At 40.6% G+C, this 26,744-nt stretch overlaps 1 protein-coding gene across 5 annotated transcripts in view; it reads right to left on the reverse strand.

Annotated features, from left to right (window-relative positions):
- Nucleotides 1-26,744, reverse strand: part of LOC143476274 (signal-induced proliferation-associated 1-like protein 2) — a 115,295-nt gene that overhangs the window by 16,792 nt on the left and 71,759 nt on the right. For 2 of the 5 annotated variants that reach the window (XM_076974378.1, XM_076974376.1), the window contains exons 10-16: nt 17,382-17,636; nt 13,254-13,403; nt 12,364-12,473; nt 11,998-12,080; nt 10,061-10,473; nt 8,738-8,914; nt 5,583-5,724 (exon numbers count right to left, since the gene is read on the reverse strand). In XM_076974378.1, coding sequence (XP_076830493.1) covers nt 5,583-5,724; nt 8,738-8,914; nt 10,061-10,473; nt 11,998-12,080; nt 12,364-12,473; nt 13,254-13,403; nt 17,382-17,636 — 1,330 coding nt within the window. The remainder of the gene's footprint in view (nt 1-5,582; nt 5,725-8,737; nt 8,915-10,060; nt 10,474-11,997; nt 12,081-12,363; nt 12,474-13,253; nt 13,404-17,381; nt 17,637-26,744) is intronic. The other 3 variants (XM_076974377.1, XM_076974380.1, XM_076974379.1) reach the window with 3 other exon arrangements.

A 26,744-nucleotide genomic window follows, 5' to 3' on the forward strand; every position in this document is an offset into this window, starting at 1 on the left:
TTTTAGGCAATTTATGACTATAAGGTGCATTCCGTGTTCTGTGACTTTTCTTCTTTGTTGTTGAAGCACATATGTTGATTTTTAATAGAGAACTAGATTGTTCCACTGCAGACCTCAGGACCAAAATGTCAACATGCCTGTGTGTTAAGAATAAGAGAAGAAGTCTTGATGTTAAAGGTGTCAGGAAATCATGCCATTCACGCGAGGTCTGGGAGACGGCAGTGACTGAAGCCAAAAGCAATTAAGTGCCAGACAGGCCTACCAGCATTTAAACTACACGTGGAACAGACTCAGAAACCTGTATAGTTGTTTAGATAAGAGAAACATGCAAGCAGTCGACATGTAGCAGTAACCAAAGGTTATGGGCTTGGGCTTACAGTTCTGGTGAGGTTACCTAATAATCCAGCTTCGATCCATTTCAGTGAAATGTGCATTTAAGGATAATGAATAATGAAAATAACTTGCAAAGTCTGACAATACCACTGATGTCTAGGACCACAGCTGAAGCAATGTGACATGCTCACTTGACATTCCAACTGTAAATAATTGTGCACAGTTTTCTACATCAGGTCATTAACTGTAGTGAGCATGTTTCACAGTGGCCCAATATGAAAGATAATGTACTGCATTGTGCAGAACAGCAAAAAAAGGTTCTGATGTTGCTGTTGTGTCATTACGTTTAGGTATAAGTAGTAATGCAGTAATTAAGTAATGAAGATCTCAGCCTTAATTGCTGAATGACCTTCAGTGTCTGACTTGCTGCTCCACTCATTGTTTGAGAAACTGTCGAACAACATTTTGCTATAACTTAGCTCTTGCATCTGTATATTTTTTAATGTGATGTGCGTAGGACAATCACAAATTATAAGTTTAACATTATATGATGAGATTGTTTTGCAGTTAAAACCTAAATACAGATTTTAATACTGTAATAAGAAAGGCGTATTGAGAAATTCATCACGAGAAACTCATGCCCACTTCAGATGGGTTGGCAATTAAATTAGTTGTGCAATAAGAGATTACAAAAAACATTTGTTGCAGCCCTGTACAGACAGCACTCATCTGTTTAAGCTCTTTATTATTTTTGTCCTCTCATCTCTCCACAATCTCATAAAAATCCTCTGACCTTGCTATTCCATGAACATTCAAGGTACATCAAATAAATTTGGCAGAAAGATTTCTCTTTAATCCCAAGCATGTCTGCATTTCATATTTCATCCAGTGACACACTGTGATATCTCCTCTTTTTAATGAAGACCTACACTATAATTAGAATTGTTGTAGATTTACTGTGGATGTACAACAGTATCTTACTGTATTTTATAATAATTGTAAAATACTGTTAAATAATTACTCATTGTATGTAAATTAACAGCAATGCAGTCAGTTTCCCAAATAACTAATAAATTTATCAGCAAAACAGTATTTTCTGTCAAACTGCTCATACTCATCTAAGTGACAAAATATATGCAGTGGGAGAAGCAACTTATTTGTATAAGCTAGGGTAAGATTTTTTCAACTCATTTTGTTTTTCACTGTTAATACACTTCTCCTGTATTTGTGCTCTGCAGACTCAAACAAACTCAGCATTCAGTCAGTGTAGGAAGTACACCGTGCAGCGTATCGTGTTTACTAAAAAAATAAAGAAAGACACACACTTGAACCTTTAGTATAGATAGCATAACCGCTCTGTCAAAAAGGCTCAAGCAACAATCAAATCAAATCAAATCAAATCAAATCAATTTGTATAGCGCTTTTTACAACACGTTGTCACAAAGCACTTAAAGAATGTAGCTGTTATAACATTGTGTCTCCTAATATTTGCAGTGTCTGGTATTGTTTTGTCAGCATAATTTTTGAACTTTTAAGATTTAAGATGTTATTAGTTATGTCTGTTTCATTAAGTGACTAAATGTAAAAAAGCTGGAGACACTCATTGGCATAAGAGGTTGTCAAGCACTCTCCTGGTTCAGGTCCTACCTGACAGATTGTTACCAATTTGTACTTGTAAATAACAAATGTTCAGAACATACAAAGGTAAAATATGGTGTCCCACAAGCATCTGTATTGGGCCCCATATTATTCTCATTGTATATGCTACCGCTGGGCACTATAATTCGTAGGCATGGTATTAGCTTCCATTGCTACGCAAATGATATTCAGTTATATATATATCTTCTAATCCGGATGATATCAATACTACACTCAAAATTCAGAACTGCGTCCAGGACATAAAAACCTGGATGGCATCTAATTTTCTTCTACTGAATTCCGATAAGATTGAGGTGTTGATTCTTGGACCCAAAGCTGCTAGAAGCAACTGGGCTGATATTTCCCTTCACCCTAGATAGCTTTTCAGTAACACCTAAATTTACCGCAAAAAGCTTAGGGGTCAGTATTGATTCGGATCTTTCATTTGACACACATATATGCAATGTCACTAATGCTGTCTTTTTCCATTTATGTAATATCGCCAAGCTGAGACATTTACTTTCGATAGCTGATGCAGAGAAGCTGGTCCATGCTTTTGTCTCGTCAAGATTGTACTACTGCAATGGTCTTCTAATTCTAATGTTCTAAACAAGGGGTGCCCATTACGTCGATCGTGAAGGAAGTGTCGGTCGATCGCGAAGGAATGTGGGTAGATCGCATGACATTAAAAAGTAGTGGATGAATGATAGTCTATCTGCACTATAGACTATCATTCATCCCCCCCCCCCCCCCCCCCCCCCCCCCCCCGTCAACAATTTACGTTCGCCACACTCGAGGCGAGGTAGATCTTTCTGACTAGGTCATCTTATAAGTAGCTCGCAACTACAACTTGTACAGAATGCTGCAGCTAGAGTCCTAACTAAGGCTAGAAAATTTGATCATATTAGTCCTACTCTTTCTGCGTTACATTGGCTATGTATGTTTAAATCAATGGTTGTTTAAATTGATGTAAACATACTCACTATGTATTGTATATCTTTTTTGCATGCTTCTACCTAAGACGATTCCATACAAGCACCTAGGAGATGGTCTGGCTTGCCAGTGGATGTGCTGATGCCAGGGATGGATGTGCCATTGTAGCAAGAGGACGCGTTGATGCAAACTCCTACCTGATGCTCACCATCTGCACTGAAGGGATTGTATCTACTTGGCCTAGGAACCAGAACCACAACTATAACTACAGAACTACATTTGGACTACCCAATGGAGGATGGGTTCTATTTTGAGTCTTGGTCCTCCCTAGGTTTCTTCCAAATCCCCAAAGTCACAGGGAGTTTTTCCTTGCCACTGTCGCCTCTGGCTTGCTCATTAGGGATCTGGACCCATATGATTGTAAAGCTGCTTTGTGACAACATGTGTTGTAAAAAGCGCTACAGTGCCTTGCAAAAGTATTCACCCCCTTGGATTTTTCCCTATTTTACTACATTACAACCTGTAGGCTATGTATTTTTATTTTTTTATCTGAATTAAATGTGATGCATCTGCACAAAATAGTCTACGTTTTAGAAGTGAAATGAGAAAAATATATATGTATATAAAGAATATGAAAATAAAAAACTGAAAATTGGCATGTGCATATGTATTCACCCCCTTTGTTATGAAGCCCCTAAAAAGTTCTGGTGCAACCAAGTACCTTCAGAAGTCACATGCTTAGTGAAATGAAGGCCACCTGTGTGCAATCTAAGAGTCACATGATCTGTCAGTATATACACACCTTTTTTGAAAGGCCCCAGAGGCTGCAACACCATTAAGCTAACCAAACAACACCATGAAGACCAAGGAGCTCTCCAAGCAAGTCAGGGATAAAGTCTCTGATGATCCCCCAGAGCACTATCAAATCCATCATCATCAAATAGAAAGAACATGGTACCACAACAAACTAGCCAAGAGAGGGCCGCCCACCAAACCTCTCAGCCCGATCAAGGAGTGCATTTTTCAGAGAGGCAGCACAGAGACCAAAAGTAATCCTGAAGGAGCTGCAGAGTTCCCAAGCAGAGACTGGAGTATCTGTCCATATGGCCACAATAAGCCGTACACTCCATAGAGCTGGGCTTTATGGAAGAGTGGCCAGAAAAAAACCTTTACTTACAGGCAAAAATAGGAAGACTCGTTTCGAGTTTGCAAAAGGCATGTGGGAGACTCCCAAACTGTATGGAGGAAGGTACTGTGGTCAGATGAGACCAAAATTGAACTTTTTGGCCACCAAGGAAAACGCTATGTCTAGCGCAAACCCAAGACATCTCATCACCCCAAGAACACCATCCCCACAGTGAAACATGGTGGTGGAACCATCATGCTGTGGGGATGTTTTCCAGTGGGGACTGGAAAACTGGTCCGAGTCGAGGGGAAGATGGATGGTGCTAATTACAGGGATATTCTTGAGCAAAACCTGTTTACGTCTATCAGTGATTTGAGACTAGGGTGGAGATTTACCTTCCAACAATGACCCAAAGCATACTGCTAAAGCAACACTTGAGTGGTTTAAGAGGAAACGTGTAAACATATTGGAATGGCCTAGTCAAAGCCCAGACCTTAATCCAATTGAGAATCTGTGGTCAGACTTGAAGATTGCTGTTCACCAACGGAAACCATCTAACTTGAAGGAGCTGGAGCAGTTTTGCCATGAGGAATGGGCAAAAATTACAGTGGCAAGATGTAGCAAGCTCATAGAGACTTATCCAAAGCAACTTGCAGCTGTAATTGCTGCAAAAGGTGGCTCTACAAAGTACTGACTTACGGGGGTGAATAGTTATGCACACTGATGTTTTCAGTTATTTTGTCCTATTTGTTGTTTGCTTCATAATAAAAAAAAAAATGTTAAATGTTGAAAGTTGTAGGCATGGTCTATAATGAAATGACACAGACCCTCAAATATTCCCTTTGAATTCCAGGTTGTGAGGTAACAAAATGTGAAAAATGTAAAGGGGGGTGAAGGGGGGTGAAGGCTAAAGTAACATTTGTTAAACAGTATAATTCCGGCATATGCTGTAAAATTAATGTAAGGTACGGTTATTCTACAGTCATTCTGTTATCCAATATACATTGATACATTATTAAATTACAATACAGGCAGAGGAAAATAACAGTAATGTACTGTAAACTTACCATAAATACACAGTTAGTTTACTGTGATATACTGTAATTCAATTTACAGTACAATACTGTACTAAATTAAATAATAAATTACAGTAGATGATGCACTGTAAAATAACTGTAAAATGCTGGCATCCCTGTTGCGAATATTTTACTGCTAATTTAAAGTGAAATTCTTTACAGTATAGTTTTTCAAACTACTTGAATTACCACATTTTAATCACCATATTCTTAGTATCTGTGTTCCTAGAATGGGAGTTGTTTATATAAATTCTAGTTGAGAGCTGCTCTTTTAATTAAAAGCACCTGAGAGTTTCACAGTTTTTGTTTGGTAGTGACATGGGGAGAAGTTCTGTATCTAATCTCATGGATTACCAGGACAACACACCACAAAAGATGAGTCATGGTCAACCTTTTGGCTCAGGTGACTGAGCCACTCAAGTTAATCCAAGTCCTGGCAGTGTCAGTAACCTGGCCCAGCACACACTTCAACTCACCTTCCTGAGGCTCTTCACATCAGCCAGAGTGTCTGGCAGAATCATCTTCTGGTGCTCTTTTGATGTGCTGGCCTGCAGCCTCCCCTCTCTGGCACCTTCACCTCCTTGTAGTCGGCATGCTACATCCACCATGTAAAGCTGTCTGCATTGGGCACAAGGTCACAAGGCTTAGTCAGTGGGTGATAAACCAAAGAAATGCCATTAACCTGTTGTGAGGAATCTGAAACTTAGTGGTTTGGGATCAGAGGAAGGCAGGGTGCTTATAACATAGTCACAATCAGTACTTTGAGATGGGATGAAATGTGGAGCAAAACTACTGGTACAATTGTGTTGAGTTGGAGTGATCTTTGGATCTGATCACCCACACACTCCAGAGAGACGAGAGAGGTATCCATGGGAATATTAGGTGACAATCATTTTGAGATTATGATTCCAGTGATTGTGAATTACTGATGGAACGTTCAATCAGTTTCTCTTTTTAAAGACAAAGTCAGGATTTTAAAATATGTTTTCTTCTAGACAAAATGAGTGCTAGATCAACTAAAATAGTGAATCTTACATGTGCTACATTTATTTACATCATTGGTATGATCAGAGGCGGTCTTTGCATAGAGGCGTGGCTAGGCAACTGCCTTGGGCCGTATGGGCCCCCTGACTAGCTAACTTATTTCTCGCATATTAATGTTGATGGGCCCCCTAGCAAAATTCACCTTGAGCCCCCAAATTTCTAAGTCCGCCACTGGGTATGATACAAAAATAAAACGGCTAGTGTGAAATGATAGTGCCTTTAACTGTTTGGTTTGTTTCAAGGCAAATGTAATACTTTTTATAATTTGTACAAAGATGGATTGTGCAAAGCTATAAACTTAGTAACAACTAGTTTCACACATGAATTATTTATAATAGGCTAAAAGTAACCACTGACTATTATAAATAATCACCGAGTGCATAAAAGTCTGTTTGGGAAAGACATACTGCCAAAGCATTAGGTGAACAGGAAGAAAGGAAGGGATTAATGGGAAGAACTCTTACAAGATTAAAATGACTTCACCCTAAATATAAACTAGTCAGATTGAATGACAAGCAAAATACTATAAAAATAGTAACATTCAGAGTGCACTATGGAAGTAAACCCAGACCCCACGGTGAAGAGGCAGATTACACAGGAGAAACGAGAAAGACTGAGAGGGTGATAAATTCCAGTCACTGCAGCCTCACTTTAAGGGAGTCATGTTAAGGGAGCATTCACGGTGGAGTCACTTTAAGGGAGTAGTCATGGAGGAGTCACATTAAGGGAGCATTCACGTTGGAGTCACTTTAAGGGAGTGGTCATGGACAATATCAAGAGTGTGTTGCCGATTGGTACTTGCAGGGTATTAAAGGGTTGTGAGGGTACACAAGTACACATGCACAAAAACAGAAGTAGGCATGACTAAGTAGCCACTACATACACTTGACCTTTTAGCCTCTGTAGGTACATGAGTGCATGTCTATTAGAAAGTGTATGTATGTTTGTGTTTATGTTTGTGTGTTAGAGGAGATAATACTGAGGGCTATATCTGGGGCTGACAAAACATAGAGGAAAAAGTACTTCTGGGGTGTGAGGTTTGACTCCATGGTTGTGACTTTTCAGTGTCATTGTCTGCAATTTGCCGTTTTAGCCGCATTGTGGGAAACTCAGAGAGTGGGAGAATAATGCCTGTGCACCTGTGTGCACATACATGCGAACAAACACGTGTGCGAAAACACAAATTCACAAATGCACCTGCAACCCCACCCCAATCCCCACACAGCAATAGTGTCTGTCACCCAACCTAACAGGATTCATGAGCTGCTTTAATCAGACCACTGGGTGAGTGCATTAGGAATGAAGGGTGAATGCCAGAAAGCCAGGACCCCCATCTTCCTCTCATCCTATATATAGGATAAACACTGCAGGAGACACAGTCTCTTTGAGGCTGACAAAACAACATGAGGGAAAAAGTACTTCTGGGGTGAGAGGTCTAACTCCATGGTTATGACTTTTCAGTGAAGTCACTGTTTGCAATCTGCCCTGTTTTAGCCCCACTGTGGGAAACTCAGAGAGCAGGGGTTTAGTGCCTGAGGTAAGGGGACTAAGGCCACAACAAGGGCATATGGTCTCTCAGTAGAGAATAAAAGTCAGTGTACTTGGATGCCTTAGCCAGAGTTTGCAAAAACAAAGCAAACAAGCTCTTGTCTGCTTCTCTGATGAAACAAATCCCAAGAAAAGATTTAAAAAGTAAAGAAGAATCAATTAGCAGCTCATTTTCCTAGAGGTAGATGTACAGTGTAATGAAAAATCTAGCTGTGCTTTTGGTGTGATAAAAAAATCCTTTATTAGGGCAGGGCAATAACTGAACCATATTGGGTCATTTGCCTGAAGGGACCATTACATACCCTGTGATGCAAAAGCAATAAACAAACAAACATGGAGGTAACCGCATTATAGTGACTTTTCATAACAAAGGAAAAATTATTTCGAGCACACCATCAATCACACCATTCCTATATTGCAAATTTCACAAACAAAATAAAGCTACTAAGTAGTTGAACAAGAGAGCTTTGTGCATTTTTATGCATGTGCACCTCTTCCACACCAAACAAATTCAGTGTCTTTGATGTAATAAAGGAACCATCAATCACATCATCCTCAAGTATCTCAACACTACAGTCTACATCACAACATCCTATAGGGAGCAAGTAAGCCAAGAAATTCCAAATTATGAGAACAGACTGGGAAGAGATTGTTTATTTGCTTTTTCAGCTATCCTTGTGAAAACCCACAGTTTCTAGAAACCATACCGTGCGCCAGACATGAGGTTCTCAACACCCCTTAATAATGAGAAGTGATGTCAAGTGTGTCATGGCTAGTCTGTTTTGAAGCCAATTCAAAATAAAACTCACCACTTTAATCAGTGCCTAAAAATTTAACCAGGAACCCAGCTTATATTGTTCTATATTTGACTGGCTAAACAGTAAATTCTGAGCTGAGATTTTGACCTACAGTCTAGTCTTTTGTACAGTCTATAATGGATTAGGCAGTCTAATAAAAATCTAGCCTTAAATAATCTGGTCCTGATCATGTTCCACAAGTCATATAATCATCAGAGCATGATGGTGCTAACTCCACTCACCCACAGTCAGACAGGCTTTGGGGCTCATCTGGGCTGGACCTGTCCTCTGCCTTCCTGAGCTGGCCATGTGTATGGACTTCAGTGCTTGGCCCAGGATCCTGGGAGTTGTGTGAGCAAGCCTGAGCCCTGGATAACTCTGGCGAGGAGCTGTGTTTGGAGCCATTACCCAGAAGGCTGCTGAAGTGGTGAGAACCAGTGGCCAGCCCAGACCAGATCAGGGAACACAGCATGAGACTCAACTACTTAATGTAAGTTGTGTATAAACGATTTTACAACCTGTGTATGGAAAGCATTTGATTTGATTGCTGTAGTGAGATCCCTAATACCATTAGCAGCAAAAAAAGAAAAACCTAAAAACAACTGATGGTGTGCACGTTGTTTACCGTCTTTGAATCAGTGTGTAGTTAGTATTTCTTACACAAGGGCATACATGTATACAGACACAGAGAGCTCAAAATGACATGCCCTCAGGCAAAATCCCATGAAGAGCCAACTGAAGATGCATTAGAGTGACAGGTGCCTGTACTTCCTAATCATTTCAAAAAGGACTAATAGATGCATAAACATCGCTTTAAACTTTCTTCTGCAATTCTGCAATTACCATGGAAATCCATTTCTTCTGAGCACTTTAAGACAATATATCACCTGCATGAAGTGCAGTGTGGGAAAATATTTGCCATATAGCTGGCTATTTGTGTATTTTCCTTTGAAATGAATGGACCATGATTGCATGAACCCCTGCTCACATTCACGCACATATGTGCAATATATGCGCGAACACACACACACACACACACACACACACATCCATGTGCACATACATGTAAACAAACACGTGTGCGGACACATATATACACATGTACATGCAACCCCACCCCCAATCCCCACACAGCAATAGTGTCTGTCACCCAACCTAACAGGATGGATGTCATTCCTTCACCTGGATTCATGAGCTGCTTTAATCAGACTACTGGGTGAGTGCATTAAGAATGAAGGGCGGATGCCAGAAAACCAGGACTCCCATCCTCCTCTCATCCTATAAAGGATAAACACTGCAGGAGGCACAGTCTTCCCTCTCCAGACACACAGCTGCTGCACCTCAACAACTCCAGCATGCAAAGATGCATGCATCTGCTCATGTGTTTTAGGTTTCCAAATTGGCCCGTTGGCCCTAGGGGCTGTGTGCATTTTACCACTGCTATGTGGCTTGTACTTTAATCAGTGCCCTTAAAAACATTCATTGCTAAACAATTTTAGACATCTAATGCAATGAATCCTTATGCTATTCATAACACCATCCAAATATCTGTCTTTCTCCCTCACCTTGAATGTGAGGCGATCTCGGTCAGATCTCCAATGATGCAGTCCATGGTGGCATCTTCTGCTGCCAGCGATGTGGCATAGCTCTGGGGAAGATACAGCTTGCTGTGCTCCTCATCTTTGCCTGTGTCCACTGGAAGATCAGGCTGCCAGGGATGACCCTGCTCCACACCTCCACGCCCCTGGAGTGCTATGCGGGCTACGTCAGCGGCCGGAACCCCAGGGGCTGGAGACTGCACACAGCACGGGGCTGTGTCTATGCCACTGTCCGTGGAGGCACCTTTGATGTATGTGAGGCCCAGTGTTTCTGGATCCATCAAGTCACCTGAGCCAAAGTGCTTCTCATCACTGTTATTGCTGGAGGCACTACTGGACAGAGTGTTGCTGCTTGAGTGGCTGGAGCTCTTACCTACACCCTGTGCACACACACACGCACGCACACACACACACACACACACACACACACACACACACACACACACACACACACACACACACACACACACACACACACACACACACACACACACACACACACACACACACACACACACACACACACACACACACACACACACACACACAGATTAATCTCTAATATCTAAAGCTGGGTTTTATCATAATGTTGTGTAAAGATTTATATGCATTAGTATCCAGATGCCTGCAAGGATTCATACATTTGTCAGACATTACTAGAAACCTTAAAGTCATAAAACATTGTATCTAAACTGAAATGGCATGTCAAATTATGCAAGTTACATTCTCCAATTGTCCACAAAGTACTTCCGATCATACTTCTTGTCCCCTTACATTTAAAACTTCTGAATAAGGGCAAAGTTATCCGTAATTAATGTGATTGATCTTTTTTTTTTACAATATTTGGCAGCTTCATTAGTCCAGTTTAATGGCTTATTTAAATGTAATACTGCACACTACTATAGTACAAGTGCAGCAAATCTAATTACTTTAAGCTAACAAGCAAATTTGCCATTAGGAATGTATGCTAATTTCAAATGCCTTTGGTAATTGCAGTGGAAACGCCAGGCATAATAATCCAGTAGTTAGATTCTTAATAAACAACACTCCCAGTGCCACAGCCTGTTGCATTTCAGATCACCTGAGAGAGGAAGAGAAGAGTATTTGAGAGGAGGGTAAAAACAGGTATGTTACTGACTGGCAGCAAAATGTAGAGTAGGCACAGTGGTCATTGTGGAACTGCAAATATGTACCCTTCCCCGTTAACCCAAATCAGATATGAATGGATCCAAAGGCACATTCTTATGAATTATAATCAGTGTCCTTGGTTTGGGAACATACTCCAATGAGACACATTCTCAATATTTCATCTGTTAACATGCATTAGGTGCTTCCATAACATCTCTCTGCCCCTCTCTTCTCTCTCTCTCTCTTCCCCCTTTCTTCTTCTCCATATCTCATTCCCTCTCTCATTCTCCATCTCTGTTCCCTACATGAGGTCGAGACTGCTTCTCAGGTGACTTGATGAGGTCGAGTTCATCCTATGCAGGCTTGTAACACTGAGGGTCTAATTGAGATATTGACTAATGCTAATGTGGACAGAAGGAGATAAAAAGTCCAGACAGACAGCACAGGGATATGATCACCTACATAAAAGTGACAGAGTGAATTAAATATTGAAGCCTGACAACAGTTCAGACTGTAGGTTTTCCTTGGAGAGTATGATAGTATGCACACCAAGGACAGGCTGACCTTATCTCCATTCATTCTTCAGAGTGAAGACAATACATGTCTGCATATGCGTGTGTGTGTGTACTGCTCACAGGATGTAGATGTACTCAACACAAATGTATACCATTTATATTCAACATAAATCTACATTTCAACACACCCAACCTGCAAGGAAACCTCAGGCTGCACATGGTGGACCTATGCTGTCCAGCACCTGCTTAGAGGACACTCACTCGGGCAAGCTTGTTGGGTGAGTCCTTGCCTCTTTCTTTCAGAGAGTTGAGGATCTTTGAGGAAGGGATATGCCACTTGGTCTCTGGAGCAGGAACGACATGAAAGAAGGCAATGAGCAAAGAAGGAACCATGGGGGCTTGAGCTTCACAAGACTCATGGAAAAGTGCTTTATAAACCAGTGCAGTTTCTCCAGAACTGTCCTTCACTACTCGTCCAGACCTTTTCTGTGACAGTCACAGAATTCCCAGAAATGGCTTATGGCTTTCTGCTTGACATATGTGAATAAAGGCTTTTACATGCTACACTGTGCACAGCATGGGAAAGGAAAAGAGCCATTTGGCGACTGACCACCGGCTCCGGCTCACCTGCAGAGCATGCTCTTTCCAGTGTGGGCTCTCTCTCCCTCAACCCCTCACCATCTCCCAGCATGCTTTGGGCCTCAGATGAGCATTCATGCAGTGTAGGCGACTGGCACCTGCAGGGGGAGCAGTGCAGCTAAGGTCAGTCTCCATTAATCCTTGGAGTGTTGATTCCCAATTAACTCCATTGCAGTCTTATGATTTTATTCATTTAACATGAATCATTTCAGGTTCTCATACAGGAGCTCCAAAGTGACTTCACTGCACTTTAGACACAGGGCTCTCCAAGCTTTCACTGCTTGGTTTAGCACAGACACAAATGGTGTTTGAGGAAATACAGGGGGAGAATGCCCTCGATGTGCTAAGCATCTGTCAGCACAGGCAGCAAAACAGCAATGCCTTGTTTGCCAAGAGCTAACTACAGAAAAGCATGTCAGGTTTACATAATGTGTATGCCCATTGTGTGAAGTGTACAAATTTACCTTAATAATCACAATACTATAATAAATGTGGTAAAAAAAAACTATTATACAGACAGCAGCAAATGATGTCGGGTCATTATTCCATATCATGATTTATCCATATTTGAGCTGAGTTTGTGTGGTAGTATTTGAGTGATGTCTGTCTAGGTTCTATAAGCTCTGCCAGATGACTTTGCATGTGCAAAAAGCATGCCATGTGTTTGAGAGCATGTATCACAGTGCTGTAACCACTTCGGAATTTGTGACTTGTGACCACAAATATGTGAAACCTCAATTAGCAGCTTATAAGAGGTTTATCAAAAAAGAAAAATATGATTATGGTTTAGGTCAAAACCCCTGCTTCTCTCTGAATCACTGGAGCAAGCTTTAAATCAGGAACAGCAAAGTGTGTGTCTGTGTGTGTGTGCGTCTTACCCATCATATCCTGGCTGTTGGCTCCAGGTGGAACTCCCACATGGTCCTGGGTCACTGGATGATGACTGGTTACTGGGTGAGCTCCGGTAGTGTTGACTCACCTCTCCCTTACTACAACAGCTTTGTGAGTTTTCCATATCCTGCATCATTCTAAAGAGAGAGCGTCAGATGGATAGATAGAACAAAAGAGAGGAAGGGGATAATTTGAAAGAGACAGCAGGATGAGACCAAGAGAATGTCTGTAGGAGACTGAGATTGAGGATGTCTGTGAGATTCTGCTGAGAAATTCAACATGCTGAAACTTTATTTCATTTAACAGAACTGTTAAATCCATTCTCTTCCCATTGATAATAATTATGGATTTAAAATTTAATAGTTTTTTTTATAGTATAGGTAATTTTATGATAGTGACCCCTTTAGAAGCATCAGTAATAATTGAGGCTATTATTTCATGACATATGAAGTAAAACACTTCATAACCAAGAACCCAAATGTAAAAATGCTAGTTTGCATGGACAATTGCAATTAGTTATTTTTTCAGGTTAAAAAGAAAACTCCCCAATAGCCATGGTGAATTCGAATCTCAGATGTATTGAAAATGCAAAGAGACATATACACATATTTAAAAGAAAACAACAAACAAATTCACAATTGTTAAAAAACTGAAGAGGGCAGCAACCCCACCTAGGTCTCAAACTCTTGAACCCGTAAACATGTGCCACAATGGTCCTACATACCATAAATACGTGCCCCAACGGTCCTATAGGCCATTAACACTTGCCCAGACGGTCCTACAGACCATAAACATGTGCCACAATGGTCCTACATACCATAAATACGTGCCCCAACGGTCCTATAGGCCATTAACACTTGCCCAGACGGTCCTACAGACCATAAACATGTGCCACAATGGTCCTACATACCATAAATACGTGCCCCAACGGTCCTATAGGCCATTAACACTTGCCCAGACGGTCCTTCAGACCATAAACATGTGCCCCAATGGTCCTACATACCATAAATACGTGCCCCAACGGTCCTACAGGCCATTAACACCTGCCCCGACGGTCCTACAGACCATAAATACGTGCCTGACGGTCCTACAGACCATAAATACGTGCCCCGACAGTCCTACAGGTCATTAACACCTGCCCCGATGGTCCTACAGACCATTAATACCTCCCCCGATGGTGCTACAGGCCCTGACCACCTGTGTTCTTGCTTTCTCCTCCCTCTCCTGAGAGAATAAATTGAAGAACTTTCAAACACTAAATTCCCACCTAAACTGGGGGTAAAATCCATTATGCTTAGACAGGTGTCACTGCGTACACAATTTCTAAACAGAAAATATAGTTTGTGAATTCATAAATACATGCATTTTACATGACGTATTTACTACTCACAAATTAAAACATTCATGAACACCACAGAACAATTCCTTGTTACTTTACAACTTAGCCATAAATGTTAACCAGGGGAATGAGGGATATGATGTCATATACACCATGTAGCATAGGCAACTTTAATTTCATTTTATCACTGACCAATTTTGTTGTTACCAAGTAAATCGACATAAATAATTAAACTGTGATTAACCGATGTCAGAAGCTTCTTAGAAACTTGATCAAGAGTTGAGAAAACTAACAACTGGTCATTCTGTTTAAAAAAAAAAATCCTGGCACCATTAAAGCAGCCACTCAGCTGGTGCCCCTGCAATAGAGGTCTGTCATCACTTTAGCACTCTACAGCTCTCGCCTACCAACCAGGAACAAAAACAGCACTGCTGTGCCCCCGTCTCCCTCACCACTCACACAGACCACCCTGTGCCCCGTCTCCTTAACCACACACACAGACCACCCTGTGCCCTGTCTCCTTAACCACACACACAGACCACCCTGTGCCCCGTCTCCTTAACCATACACACAGACCACAGTGTGCCCCGTCTCCTTAACCACACACACAGACCACCCTGTGCCCCGTCTCCTTATCCACACACACAGACCACAGTGTGCCCTGTCTCCTTAACCACACACACAGACCACCCTGTGCCCCGTCTCCTTAACCATACACACAGACCACAGTGTGCCCTGTCTCCTTAACCACACACACAGACCAGTGTGCCCCGTCTCCTTAACCACACACACAGACCACAGTGTGCCCCGTCTCCTTAACCACACACACAGACCACCCTGTGCCCCGTCTTCTTATCCACACACACCACCCTGTGCCCCGTCTCCTTATCCACACACACCACCCTGTGCCCCGTCTACTTATCCACACACACCACCCTGTGCCCCATCTCCTTATCCACACACACCACCCTGTGCCCCATCTCCTTAACCACACACACATCACCCTGTGCCCTGTCTCCTTAACCACACACAGACCACCCTGTGCCCCGTCTCCTTAACCACATACATAGACCACCCTGTGCCCCGTCTTCTTAACCACACACACAGACCACCCTGTGCCCCATCTCCTTCATCACACACACAGACCACCCTGTGCCCCGTCTCCTTCATCACACACACAGACCACCCTGTCCCCCGTCTCCCTCATCACACACATAGACCACCCTGTGTCTTGGTTCCTCCCACCTCCATCCCAGCCAGCTGCTTCCATGCCTCCTGCACATATGTTCCCAGCTCATTCATGTACTTGTAGGGATTAGGGATAAGTCTAAAGGTTTCTTCATATTAGGGAGTTTTTCCTCATCACTCTCACCTTTGGTTTCAACTCAGCCTGTAAAACTCCTTTGTCTGATATAAAAAGCAATATATAAATAGATTTTATATTTAAATATAATAAAACCATAGTTCATTATTTTGGCTGCCTGACCCGGTTTAGAATATTCCCACCTCATCATCTACGCATTCTTCATGCTCATTGTCTCCTGCCTCTTTGCACCCTTAAGTAGAACCACACCAAATTGCATATTCATTCATTCACTGTTTCGCTCATTTGAAATACATTGTTAATAGATCAGATTGGACAGATTTGATTTATTTATTTTTACAGATTTGTATCATATCTGAATGTGTTTTGCACACAAACCTTTTGTGTATTACACAACAACATATTCTCTGTTTCTACTATGTCTTAGATTTTTGTTTTAGATGCATTAAAATGAAATATATGCAAAAAAGAAGGAAGAACCAACCCTCCCTCCTTCCACTACAATCCACACAGTTCCAGTCTTTGCTGGATAAGTTTTGTCTGAGCAGATCAAATCCCAAATGACTGGGGCTAATGTGTGAATCCAGCTCCAAGTCTACCCCTTCACCAACTGAGTTTTCCTCCATCATATGCAAACTTAGTACAAAAATTCCAGTGTGCACACACATGCACACAAAGGTCTCCTGCATCTCTGTCAGTCACATACATGTAATATGTACTTGTGCTCTGTTATAACCCCTCTGCTTATCATGTGTAATGGGTACTCTGGCATTCAGTACTGATCTCTGTGAACAAGGACAAGAGAGAGTGAATTAGAAAATAAAGGACATACATAAAAAAAACAAACAAACAAAAAACTTATTACTACAGTCTCTCATTCTGCAGGGTTTATAATGGTCAGAATGGAAAAGCCCTTTATCACCAAAATGGCCTTTGAATAAATAAAAAGGGGGGAAAGACTGGGTTACATCTGAGAGGTACTATGATAAAGTAAATGAGCTTCTATAGTCTTAATTCTATTTTTCAGTGGCATGGAATGAAAAACCCGTAGTCACTATGTGAAGGTGCATGAAATGACTCAAAACTTCACCAGCTGAGACACTCAATGGCTTAATTAATAGAGAAATTCTTCTATCTTCTGAATAAATGAAGTGAATCAGATTATTTGAATGAGCAATTTATATGTAAATGAACATATAATATGAAGGCTTTTATTGTGAAACTGCATCTTATGTCATCTCTCCTTTTTCATGGACAGTTTTCTTGTCACTTTTCTCCCCTTCTATTGTTATTATTTTTTGTTTCTAAACTATGGCTAATTTTTTATGGCTCCAACCATAAAGATGTATAAACAAAATGGGAGGAACACATTTATAAAAGAGTAGATTTGTGGCAAAATGGACAATGGAGAGGTTAATGAAATTGGAACACCAAACACTCTTAGGGGAATACCTGGAGCCATCTGGCAGTTTCCTGTCAAAAGATGTGCTGCGTGGGATGGAACTCTGGCGGTGTAGAGTGGCCTGGCACTGCAGGCGCTCAGGGCCTTGTGTAGGTGACCCTCGAGGGAGGGGCTGGCCAGTCGGAGTGGTGGGAACCCGGTGCCAGGTAGTATTCCTCCTAAAAGGAGTCTTATACTCACAGGGCGTGCCCTCGCTGTCCAGTTTATACTCTACCATGGGAATGCGGTACAGCTCTGAACAGCCCCTGAAATAAAGATAGGGCATTTCCCATTTTAAAGAGATGCATTTTTCAAAAAATGTTTACTTCGTTAATCTTTAGACTTTGCTCTTTAGCATAATCACTCAATGTCATTCACTGTAACTCTAGCAAAGTGAAACAAACTTTGGATTCATAAAGAAAAGAGCATTATAAATAAAACAAATTTGGCCAATGAAGCACTAAATACGCAGCATGACTAAGTTAAGGACAAAAAGATATATACGATTATATGAAAACATAAAGTCAAATGTTAGCAAAGCACTTATCTTAATTAACACTTTGTAGCCAAAACACTTTTGGGAGGTGACAGGGGTAATCAGTGGAGCCCAAAAAGTGAGATTACTTGTATGGACATATAGTCTTCCAATCCCCAGAAAAGTGTTTAAATTTGGCTTCATTCATCATCATCCCTACTGTTTCCCTGTCTCCTGGTTTATACAATGAGATATAGCAGACTAATGTCTGAAAGGACCTTTGTGAGTCTGCAACGAATGCTAGAGTTTACAAACATCTGCTTCTAGAGTTAAACAGGAAACCATTGAAATTCCTGCATCCATACATGCACAACCACACACACACACACACACACACACACACACACACACACACACACACACACACACGCACACGCACACGCACACGCACACACACACACCTTAGACTCCATATCAAAACAAAGGAGTGAGAATTGTGTTTGCTTGAACAAGAGGGAATCACACCTCTCCAGAGAAGTCCGACACATCTATTTAAGCACCATTCAGAGGCTGGAGTACACACCCATGCACTGTCCACTATACAGTGTTGCTTAAGTCCCCAAACTGCAGGTATTCAGAATCAGAATCTCTTTATTTCGCCAAGTATGTTGCACATACAAGGAATTTGGCTTGGTGAGAGCAACACAAGTATGACATGTAACCAGTGTTGCGAATAACGCCGTTAAAAATAACGGCTGTAGGTAATGGCGTAATTTTGTCAGTAACGGCATAATATAATTAATTACTTTTCCTGTCGTTACAACGCCGTTGACGTTACTATATATTGATATACTAATAGTAAGTTGATCGGACCGCTGCCCAGGCTAGTGAGGAGTAACAGATCTCGATAGGTCACTGTTCTCGGTGTAACACCTGTTTAACTTAACAAGTCAGTGAGCGATTGGTTAAGGCAGCGTTATGGTAACCAATCAGAGCCAGTGTTGTTACACGTGCGCCGAAGCTCACCAGTGACACGCGACACAAACGGAGAAGAAGCAGAAATGGCAAGTACCCGTCGCTGCAGAACCAAAAGCCCAGGGGGTGGATCTGGATCTAGATCCAACTCCTCCCACCGTCCATAGTTTCTTTTGGTCGGTCCAGGGGGTGGAGCTGCATCTAATCCAACTCTTCCTACAGGTCGCTTACGTTTTCCAACCAGGAAATATAATTCTAATAAATTCACCCTTAAGACTTTTACCGTTTAAAGATGAAAATGTTCTTTAAATAACACAATACACATTTTTTTTTAAGTTTACAAGAAAACGTAAAAGTGGACAGGAATAATGATCTGTGATTGCCAACATAATAAAGTACAGTACATTTCTTAAATATGTACCATTTCATTTTTTTACCTTTAATAAAAATTACTTTTTTCTTTAGGACGGTACATTTCAGGTGTGCAGAATGGACGGTGGTATTTACTGTAACATGTAGTGCACTGCACAACTGAATGCGGTCCATGCGGTACCGAACAGCACAACCATTACACATTATAAGTAACTACAGCAAACACTCATTAATTTAACAGTTTATGTCCAATATGAAGAACACAACATGCATAAGTATTTAATACATCTGTATTCTGTTTAGCTAACCGCTCGTCTTCTAACATCAGTTTTACCGTCACTTAGACACCTAGATTAGATAAACTTAACAGTGGTTGTTTGTGCAAACAGAAACAGTCAGATTTTGTATGATCACCAAAGGAAACTAGTTACTAGCATTAGCAAGATGAAAATTGGGTTATTATGAACTTTCACATTCGTGATTGTCACAAATGAACGGCAAGTGAGTAAATAAGAATAGCAATTTAGGACGGCAACAGTGATTTGGAATGGCTGATCTGATAAACTCCTCATGTGTAGTGCAATTACTTCAGACCAATGAAAACACGATGGTGGGAGGAGTTGGATCTAGATCCAGCTCCAACCCCTGGACTTTTGCTTCTGCAGCGAGGGGTATCTCAGAAATGGCGAGTCAGGAACAAGCCGAAGAAAAATTAGCATTTTCAAGGTGGTAATATAAACATTATTTAAGAAAATACTTGAAGTTCCTGAATGTCTACCAGACTGGGTATTTGATTTATTTAAGAATAGAAGTTTTATTGTGAACAAACCAGTTGTCTCAGGTTGAGAGAATTTAATTTAATAGATGTAAATGCACTTTAAATAGTGTAACTGTTTACTTTTGCTTTTTTTTTTTTAACAAAGATTTGGGATTTTAACGGTTTTTATCCTGCACTGGTCTGTTGATGTGCAATAAATATTAAGTTAAACACCTTTCTGATCTACTCATTTCAACTGACTGTGAAAACTGCTTTTTCAAAAAATCCTTATTCATTGGCATATAATTATTTTTTACCTGTAATGCAAATAGTTACTTTCCCTGGTAACAAGTTACTTTTATTATAGAGTAACTCAGTTACTTTTTTGAACAAGTAGTGAGTAACTATAACTAATTACTTTTTTAAAGTAACATTCCCAACACTGCATGTAACAAGTAAACAGACTATTCACAAGCATTTTACTAGGGGAGAAGTAAATAAACAATAAATAGAATAAGAATATAAAGTTAAAAAGTACTATTATTACTAAGGTAATAAATAATGAAGAGTGGAAGTAGGTAACAGATTGTGTGTGTGTATATATATATATATATATATATATATATATATATATATATATATATATATATATATATATATATATATATATAAATATATTAGGGGTGGGCATAGATTAATTTTTTAAATCTAGATTAATCTCACTGAAATCTTGAAATTAATCTAGATTAATCTAGATTAATTTATATTAAAATGGCTCATATGCGTGCTACCCAAGTAATGACTAAAAGTCAGTTTTTAAGATAGGGTTTCTTAATACAGAGGGTGCATTAGACCAGGGGCTCATCTCCTGTTTCCAAAATGCATCAATGACTGCTTGAGAAAGCTGTTCTACTTTGATACTTGAAGAAAAAAACATGCTCAATAAAATGTATGGTACTGGTTTATTCAGTTAAACATGAATTTGTAAGCCTACATACTGTACATTAAAAGGGGTTGATAACATGTTTATTCAGCTAAACATGATATTTGAAATGTAAGCCAACATTTAGTACATTTAACCTCACGGACATAATTTGGGGGGGACTTTTTCAAAAGCCGGTTTTGGTCCTCCGCAGTTTTAATGGTTAAAAAGAAATATTTAAATAGCGACGAATCTAGCGCTAGGACCATGCAGAAAACGACCGCTCCGAGCTCCGCTCCGGTAACATTTTACGTTCCTAAAAATGAATTTTCCATGAAGCAAACCTGGCGACTTCGTGGCTGCATCCATGTAAACACACGAACGATTTGTAATTCACATGTTTGAAAATTGGTTCTCGCCCCTACTGTGCAATTTGGTTAGGAATACAGCCGAGCTAAACTATCAAGTTGAAAGTCATCATAGTTTGCTTACCCATTTTGACCCAGTTCCCAACCCAACTTTAAGAATAGATTAACGGCGATAATTTTTATAAGAGTATCAAATTAACGAACATCGTTAATGGCCCACCACTAATATATATATATTATATGTATATATATATTAGTGGTGGGACTTTAATGTGTTAATTTCGATTAATTAATTACAGGGAAATTAACGAACAAAAAAAAATTAACGCTTTTTAATGCATTTAATGCATGAAACACTTTCGCACCATGGAATGTTTCTCAGTGCACGAGTTCCAGACATACAGATTATATGGACGCACAATAAGATCATGATGGAGATGACTGAAGAGGCTACGCTGGTGGATGGGAAATTTAAATATAAGAAACTTCCAAATGGAAGTACAAACAAAAATAGTGTTATTTGCACTTTATGTAGGAAGGAGTTTGCTTATCACAGGAGCACTTCCACCCTTCGTTACAACCTCAATGCAAAACATGTTGGGGCTAACGCGCAGGTCAGTAATGATAACTTAGCTGCTAAATGTATTCCTAGTACGAGCAAACAGTGTTGCCAGTCAACACGCGACCACATGTCGGGGTTCAAATTAAGAAACAAAATGTCAAAGTCCACGTCAGACAAATTGACCAATTCACTGGCGAGATGCATTGCTATGGACTGTAGACCGCTCTCTGTGCTCGAAGGCTTAAGTAAGACGCGGCAAGTTTAAACGCCTCCGCCGTTCGCGGAGGGTCGCACGAGGTGGGCGGAGTCGCACGCTACGGTCACTTGCGGAATCCAGGCTTTACAAGAAGCGCTGCACATTGCGTCAGCTGATGCATGTTATGAACTGCCGTCCAGAAAGACAATGTCGAAGAAAATCCAGCAGCTGTATGATGAGGAAAGGGCAGTAAAACAGGTTATTGTGAAGAGCACCACAAATGTGGCTCTGACTGGGGATCACTGGACCTCTGTTAGCAACAAGAATGATCTAGGCACTATGGAGATGCCTGTGGCAGAGGCCTGGGAAATTAAAGAAAGTCTACCATCTAAAATTATATTAAAAAACATCTGATTTACTTCAGTTCTTCTTATTCTTCCAATATCCTGAGCAAAATTCATTTTTGGTCAGAATTTCCAGTGTTCTGAAAACTGTTTGCTGTTTTCTGCACTCATCTATTGCTCTGTGTAGTAGACAGGTGGAAAAATAAACAAGATGTTGAGGTTTATGATTATGTTCATTGATTCATTCATCATTCAAACTTAAATTAACATTTCTCATGTAAAATATTGAAATGCGATTAAAATGCGTATAATTAATTCGATTAATTTTTTTTATCGCGTCCCACCCCTAATACACACACACACACACACACACACACACACACACACACACACACACACACACACATACACAATCGAGATCATAAAAAAATTGTTTAAATAATGTTGTAGAGGGTGTTAACATGTACAGAAAGAACATCTGCACAGCTGTACAAATGAGCATCGTGCAAGTGTCATAGTGCAAATCAAGATCAGACCAGTTCCAGGTTGGTTTGAAGCTTACAGTGGGAGGTGTCCACAGTTGTTGAGCTGCACTTCAGCTCTGGGAAAGAAACAGCTGGCGTGTCACGTCATGCTGATTTTGAAGGTGAAGAAAGAGGTGGTGTCCAGTATGTGAGGGGTCAGTAGTAATTTTGCCAGCCCGCTTCCTTACTCTGCTGATCTCCTGAAGCTTTGACAGGCTACATCCAATGATACTCTCTGCCATCCTGATGATGTGCTGGAGTTTGGCTCTTTTGAGGTAGAGGAACCAAACCAGACGGTTATTGATGTTGTGAGGATGGACTCGATGATTGATGTGTAGAACTGGATCATCAGAGACTGCGGGAGGTAAAATCTGCAGTAGAACTCATTCAGGTCCTTGGTGAGCTGTCGGTCGTTCAGGAGGAGGGAGGTCTTTCTCTCCTTGTAGTCAGTGAGAAGCTGAAGACGGGTCTTTAGCAGTGATGTGGCTGTTCAGCTGCTCTGAATACTTTCTCTTAGCAGCTTTAACACCTTTCTCCAGGCCTTTTGATAGGCAGTTCTGTCTTTCCTCCTGATCATAGCCTCATGTTCCCTCCGAAGCTGTTTGACTTCTGCAGTAAACCAGGGTTTGCTGTTGCTGTATTTAACCTGTGATGTGGTTGACACAGCTGTCCTCACAGAAACTCACGTATGACAACACAGTATCTGTGTATTCATCCAGTCCCACTGACACCTCTTCAAACACAGCCCAGTTTGTGGATTCAAAGCAGCCCTGCAGCCTCTCAATGTCTCCACTAGTCCACCTCGTCACTGTTGTAATGACCGGTTTGTTGGTTTTGAGTTTCTGCTGGTATGTAGGAATGAGGTGAATGAGGCTGTGATCGGAAAACCCAAGAGCTGCGCGCACGACAGCATTCTTCTGCCATTGTAGGCAGCCTTAGTTTTGGGGTTAAAGGGAATAAAATTAGGGAGGGTGTTAAACAGCTTGGCCATTCTCTAGGCGTTTTCTGGCCATTTTAAGTGAATGAATGAATTAACCTCCTCCCCGTACACTCAGTCTCAAAATACATCCAGATCCATTCATCGCATATCCAGCAGGGAGTTTTTTTGCATACTGTACTTGGGCAAAATGCTAGAGAAAATCTGAGCCTGACTGTTTGGGGACACTGAAAGCTTAGGCCCTATCTCTTCATGCATCTGGGCATAAAAAGATGCATCTTGTTTTTTTAAAAGCTTTTCTAATTGAATTGAGCATGTATGGATTTCTAGAGTTTATCACAGACATGCAAACACACATATTTCACGCAGGAGCGCTCCAGTAGGACACAACAAGCGCTGCAGCTCCAGTGGGACACAACAAATGCTGCAGCTCCAGTGGGACAGAACTAACACTGCAGCTCCAGTGGGACACAGCAAGCGCTGCAGCTCCAGTGGGACAGAACTAACACTGCAGCTCCAGTGGGACACAGCAAGCGCTGCAGCTCCAGTGGGACACAGCAAGCGCTGCAGCTCCAGTGGGACACAGCAAGCGCTGCAGCTGCAGTGGGACACAACAAACGGATACCACATATGTTTAAGACTGCACACAGTGATGACCAGGAAGCAGCCAAATACAAACCATTTTCAAACCTCCAGTTAAACTAGCCTCATTATGCTGAACAACTTAGCCACAATAAAAACCTATAAAAGGCAGAACATTTGAAGATCTACTTAACCTAAATATAGTTATTATTTTGGTCTATTTCATGATCAACCCCAATAATGGATAGCTGTAGAGTAAGAAGTGTTGAGAAAGCCATGATTAGATTCCACTTTCTGAAGTGCACTTCCACAAGAGCAGGAACCAAAACCAAACAGTACAAAGTTAAACTAACATAATTAATTATGGTTAAGATCTCATCAAATTCTCAACTATTCTTCCAGATGTGTTTTTAACAGATTAAGAAAATGTCAAGGACATCGTTGTAAAAACAAATGCTAAGGTACTTAATTCAAGGCCTTTTCAGTGAGTCAGCTAACATGGTCATTAAATAGATTAAGTGGGCGTCCCTCAAGCCCTTTTGCCACACGTCATTAACTATTGTACAGGTTAAACAAAGTCAACAGGACGCTAACAAGAAAGGTCTCGGCAGCTGCATTAAACTTGCTAAGACAATCTGGCCCCTATCCTAGTCACAAAGCGATCCAGTCCAGGTCCACATTTGCCTGAATCAAGTATCCCCTCACCCACCACAGTGAGCAATGGAGGCAACCTGCAGTCTTCACTACAGTCTGTCTGCCTGTAATTTGAGTAAAACATCTATTTTCAGTTTTACAAAAGCTCAGCCATTTGTTTGCCTTAGCTTTCTCATTGATTTAAAGATGCATCTCTTTCCTTCCATGAGAACAGCTCAGAGTTACCGTGAAGCAAAACTCTGCACGAGGGCTTGGCTCACACAGCAGAGCTGATGGAAAAGCCAGGAGCAGGAAAGAGCACGGGGAAACATTCACACCCGTAGTCAGCCTGAGGGAGTAGTCTCTTCTCTTTAAGCAGACCAGAGGCTGCTTTAGAGGTCCTGATTTATAGAGAGCTCTTTACCACCACTGCATGTCAAGAACCACATGGAGTATGAACAGGCAAATGCAGTATTATTATATTGATTTCATTAGTCAAATCAAATCAAATCAAATATATTTGTATAGCGCTTTTCACAACATATGTTGTCACAAAGCGCTATGCTTAACTGAGCATTCATTTTGCTTTTGCATCGTTTTCCATGAACATTACATTTCCTTGATAATGTTTATATACCTGTTGCAGTTGTGAGACTTGAAAATTAGCATTTGACAAACCAAAAATGCTTAACAAGGTCAAGTGCCTGCATAATTGGTGCAGAGGTGTAATTGATTAAAATGCAATTTACATGTAAAAAGAGACATACTGCTTCTTTTAGAGAAATATATCACTATGACAACATCAGTGTTGAGGAACACTGAGAAAACACGTGATTGTTATCCCCCATACACTGAGGTGTTTCAGTAGAGGTCGTTACTCTGAATAAGGACAATATCAAGTGTTAAGCGACATAAATGATTTTTTTAATCAAAGGCTAAATTGTCACTACATATAAAGTTTATGGACAATGATCCATGTACAATTGCATTGCTCACCAGGCCTTAGCACATCAGAGAATAAATTATGAACACCAGAAAATCTTTGAATGTGCCAAGTCCTCCATTGCTTGTATGAGAAGATTTAAAATGTGTCGGTTGGTTTAATTGGTTTTAATGTTGTATAAAATATTAATGCATCAAAATGGTCTTACATAAAGTAACTGTGTTAGAGCTTCCATAGTTCTTTCAGGTCATATTCACTTAAGGCAAAGGCTAACACACCCACTCCCACTCCACCGATATCACAAAAAAAAAAAACAACAAAAAAAATAGGGCTAGGAAATGTCTGCGTGAACATGTGTACAGTGTGCAAAGGCCAAAGTTCATACAGCATAGTCATATACACTCTAACATTACTTTTATATTGAAAAATGATTATTCTCAGTCTATACATATTTCTTGAGTTTGAGGTAGATGCCTTCTTTAAGTAGATTAAATCTCTCAGTACAGTAATGAAGGAAACGGTCCACACTGCCTGAGCTCACGGTCACATCCTGGAGCTACTGTGTAAATAAATAGATTTTCAATATTAGATCCATATTTCATTTTGTTCTAGATGGACCACTGTATGTCAAATTCATGGTCGTCATAAACATAATGAACAAGAAGAAACAGTAAAGCGGGATATAAAAAATGAACACAGGTAACACAGGTTCCATTTAAAAGGAACACAGGTAACACATGTTCTTTCTTTTGAAAGAAACATTATTTGGAAAAAAAATCTAAAA

Source organism: Brachyhypopomus gauderio, chromosome 15 (genome assembly GCF_052324685.1).
Source record: "Brachyhypopomus gauderio isolate BG-103 chromosome 15, BGAUD_0.2, whole genome shotgun sequence".
In the NCBI taxonomy this organism is placed as follows: Eukaryota; Metazoa; Chordata; class Actinopteri; order Gymnotiformes; family Hypopomidae; genus Brachyhypopomus; species Brachyhypopomus gauderio.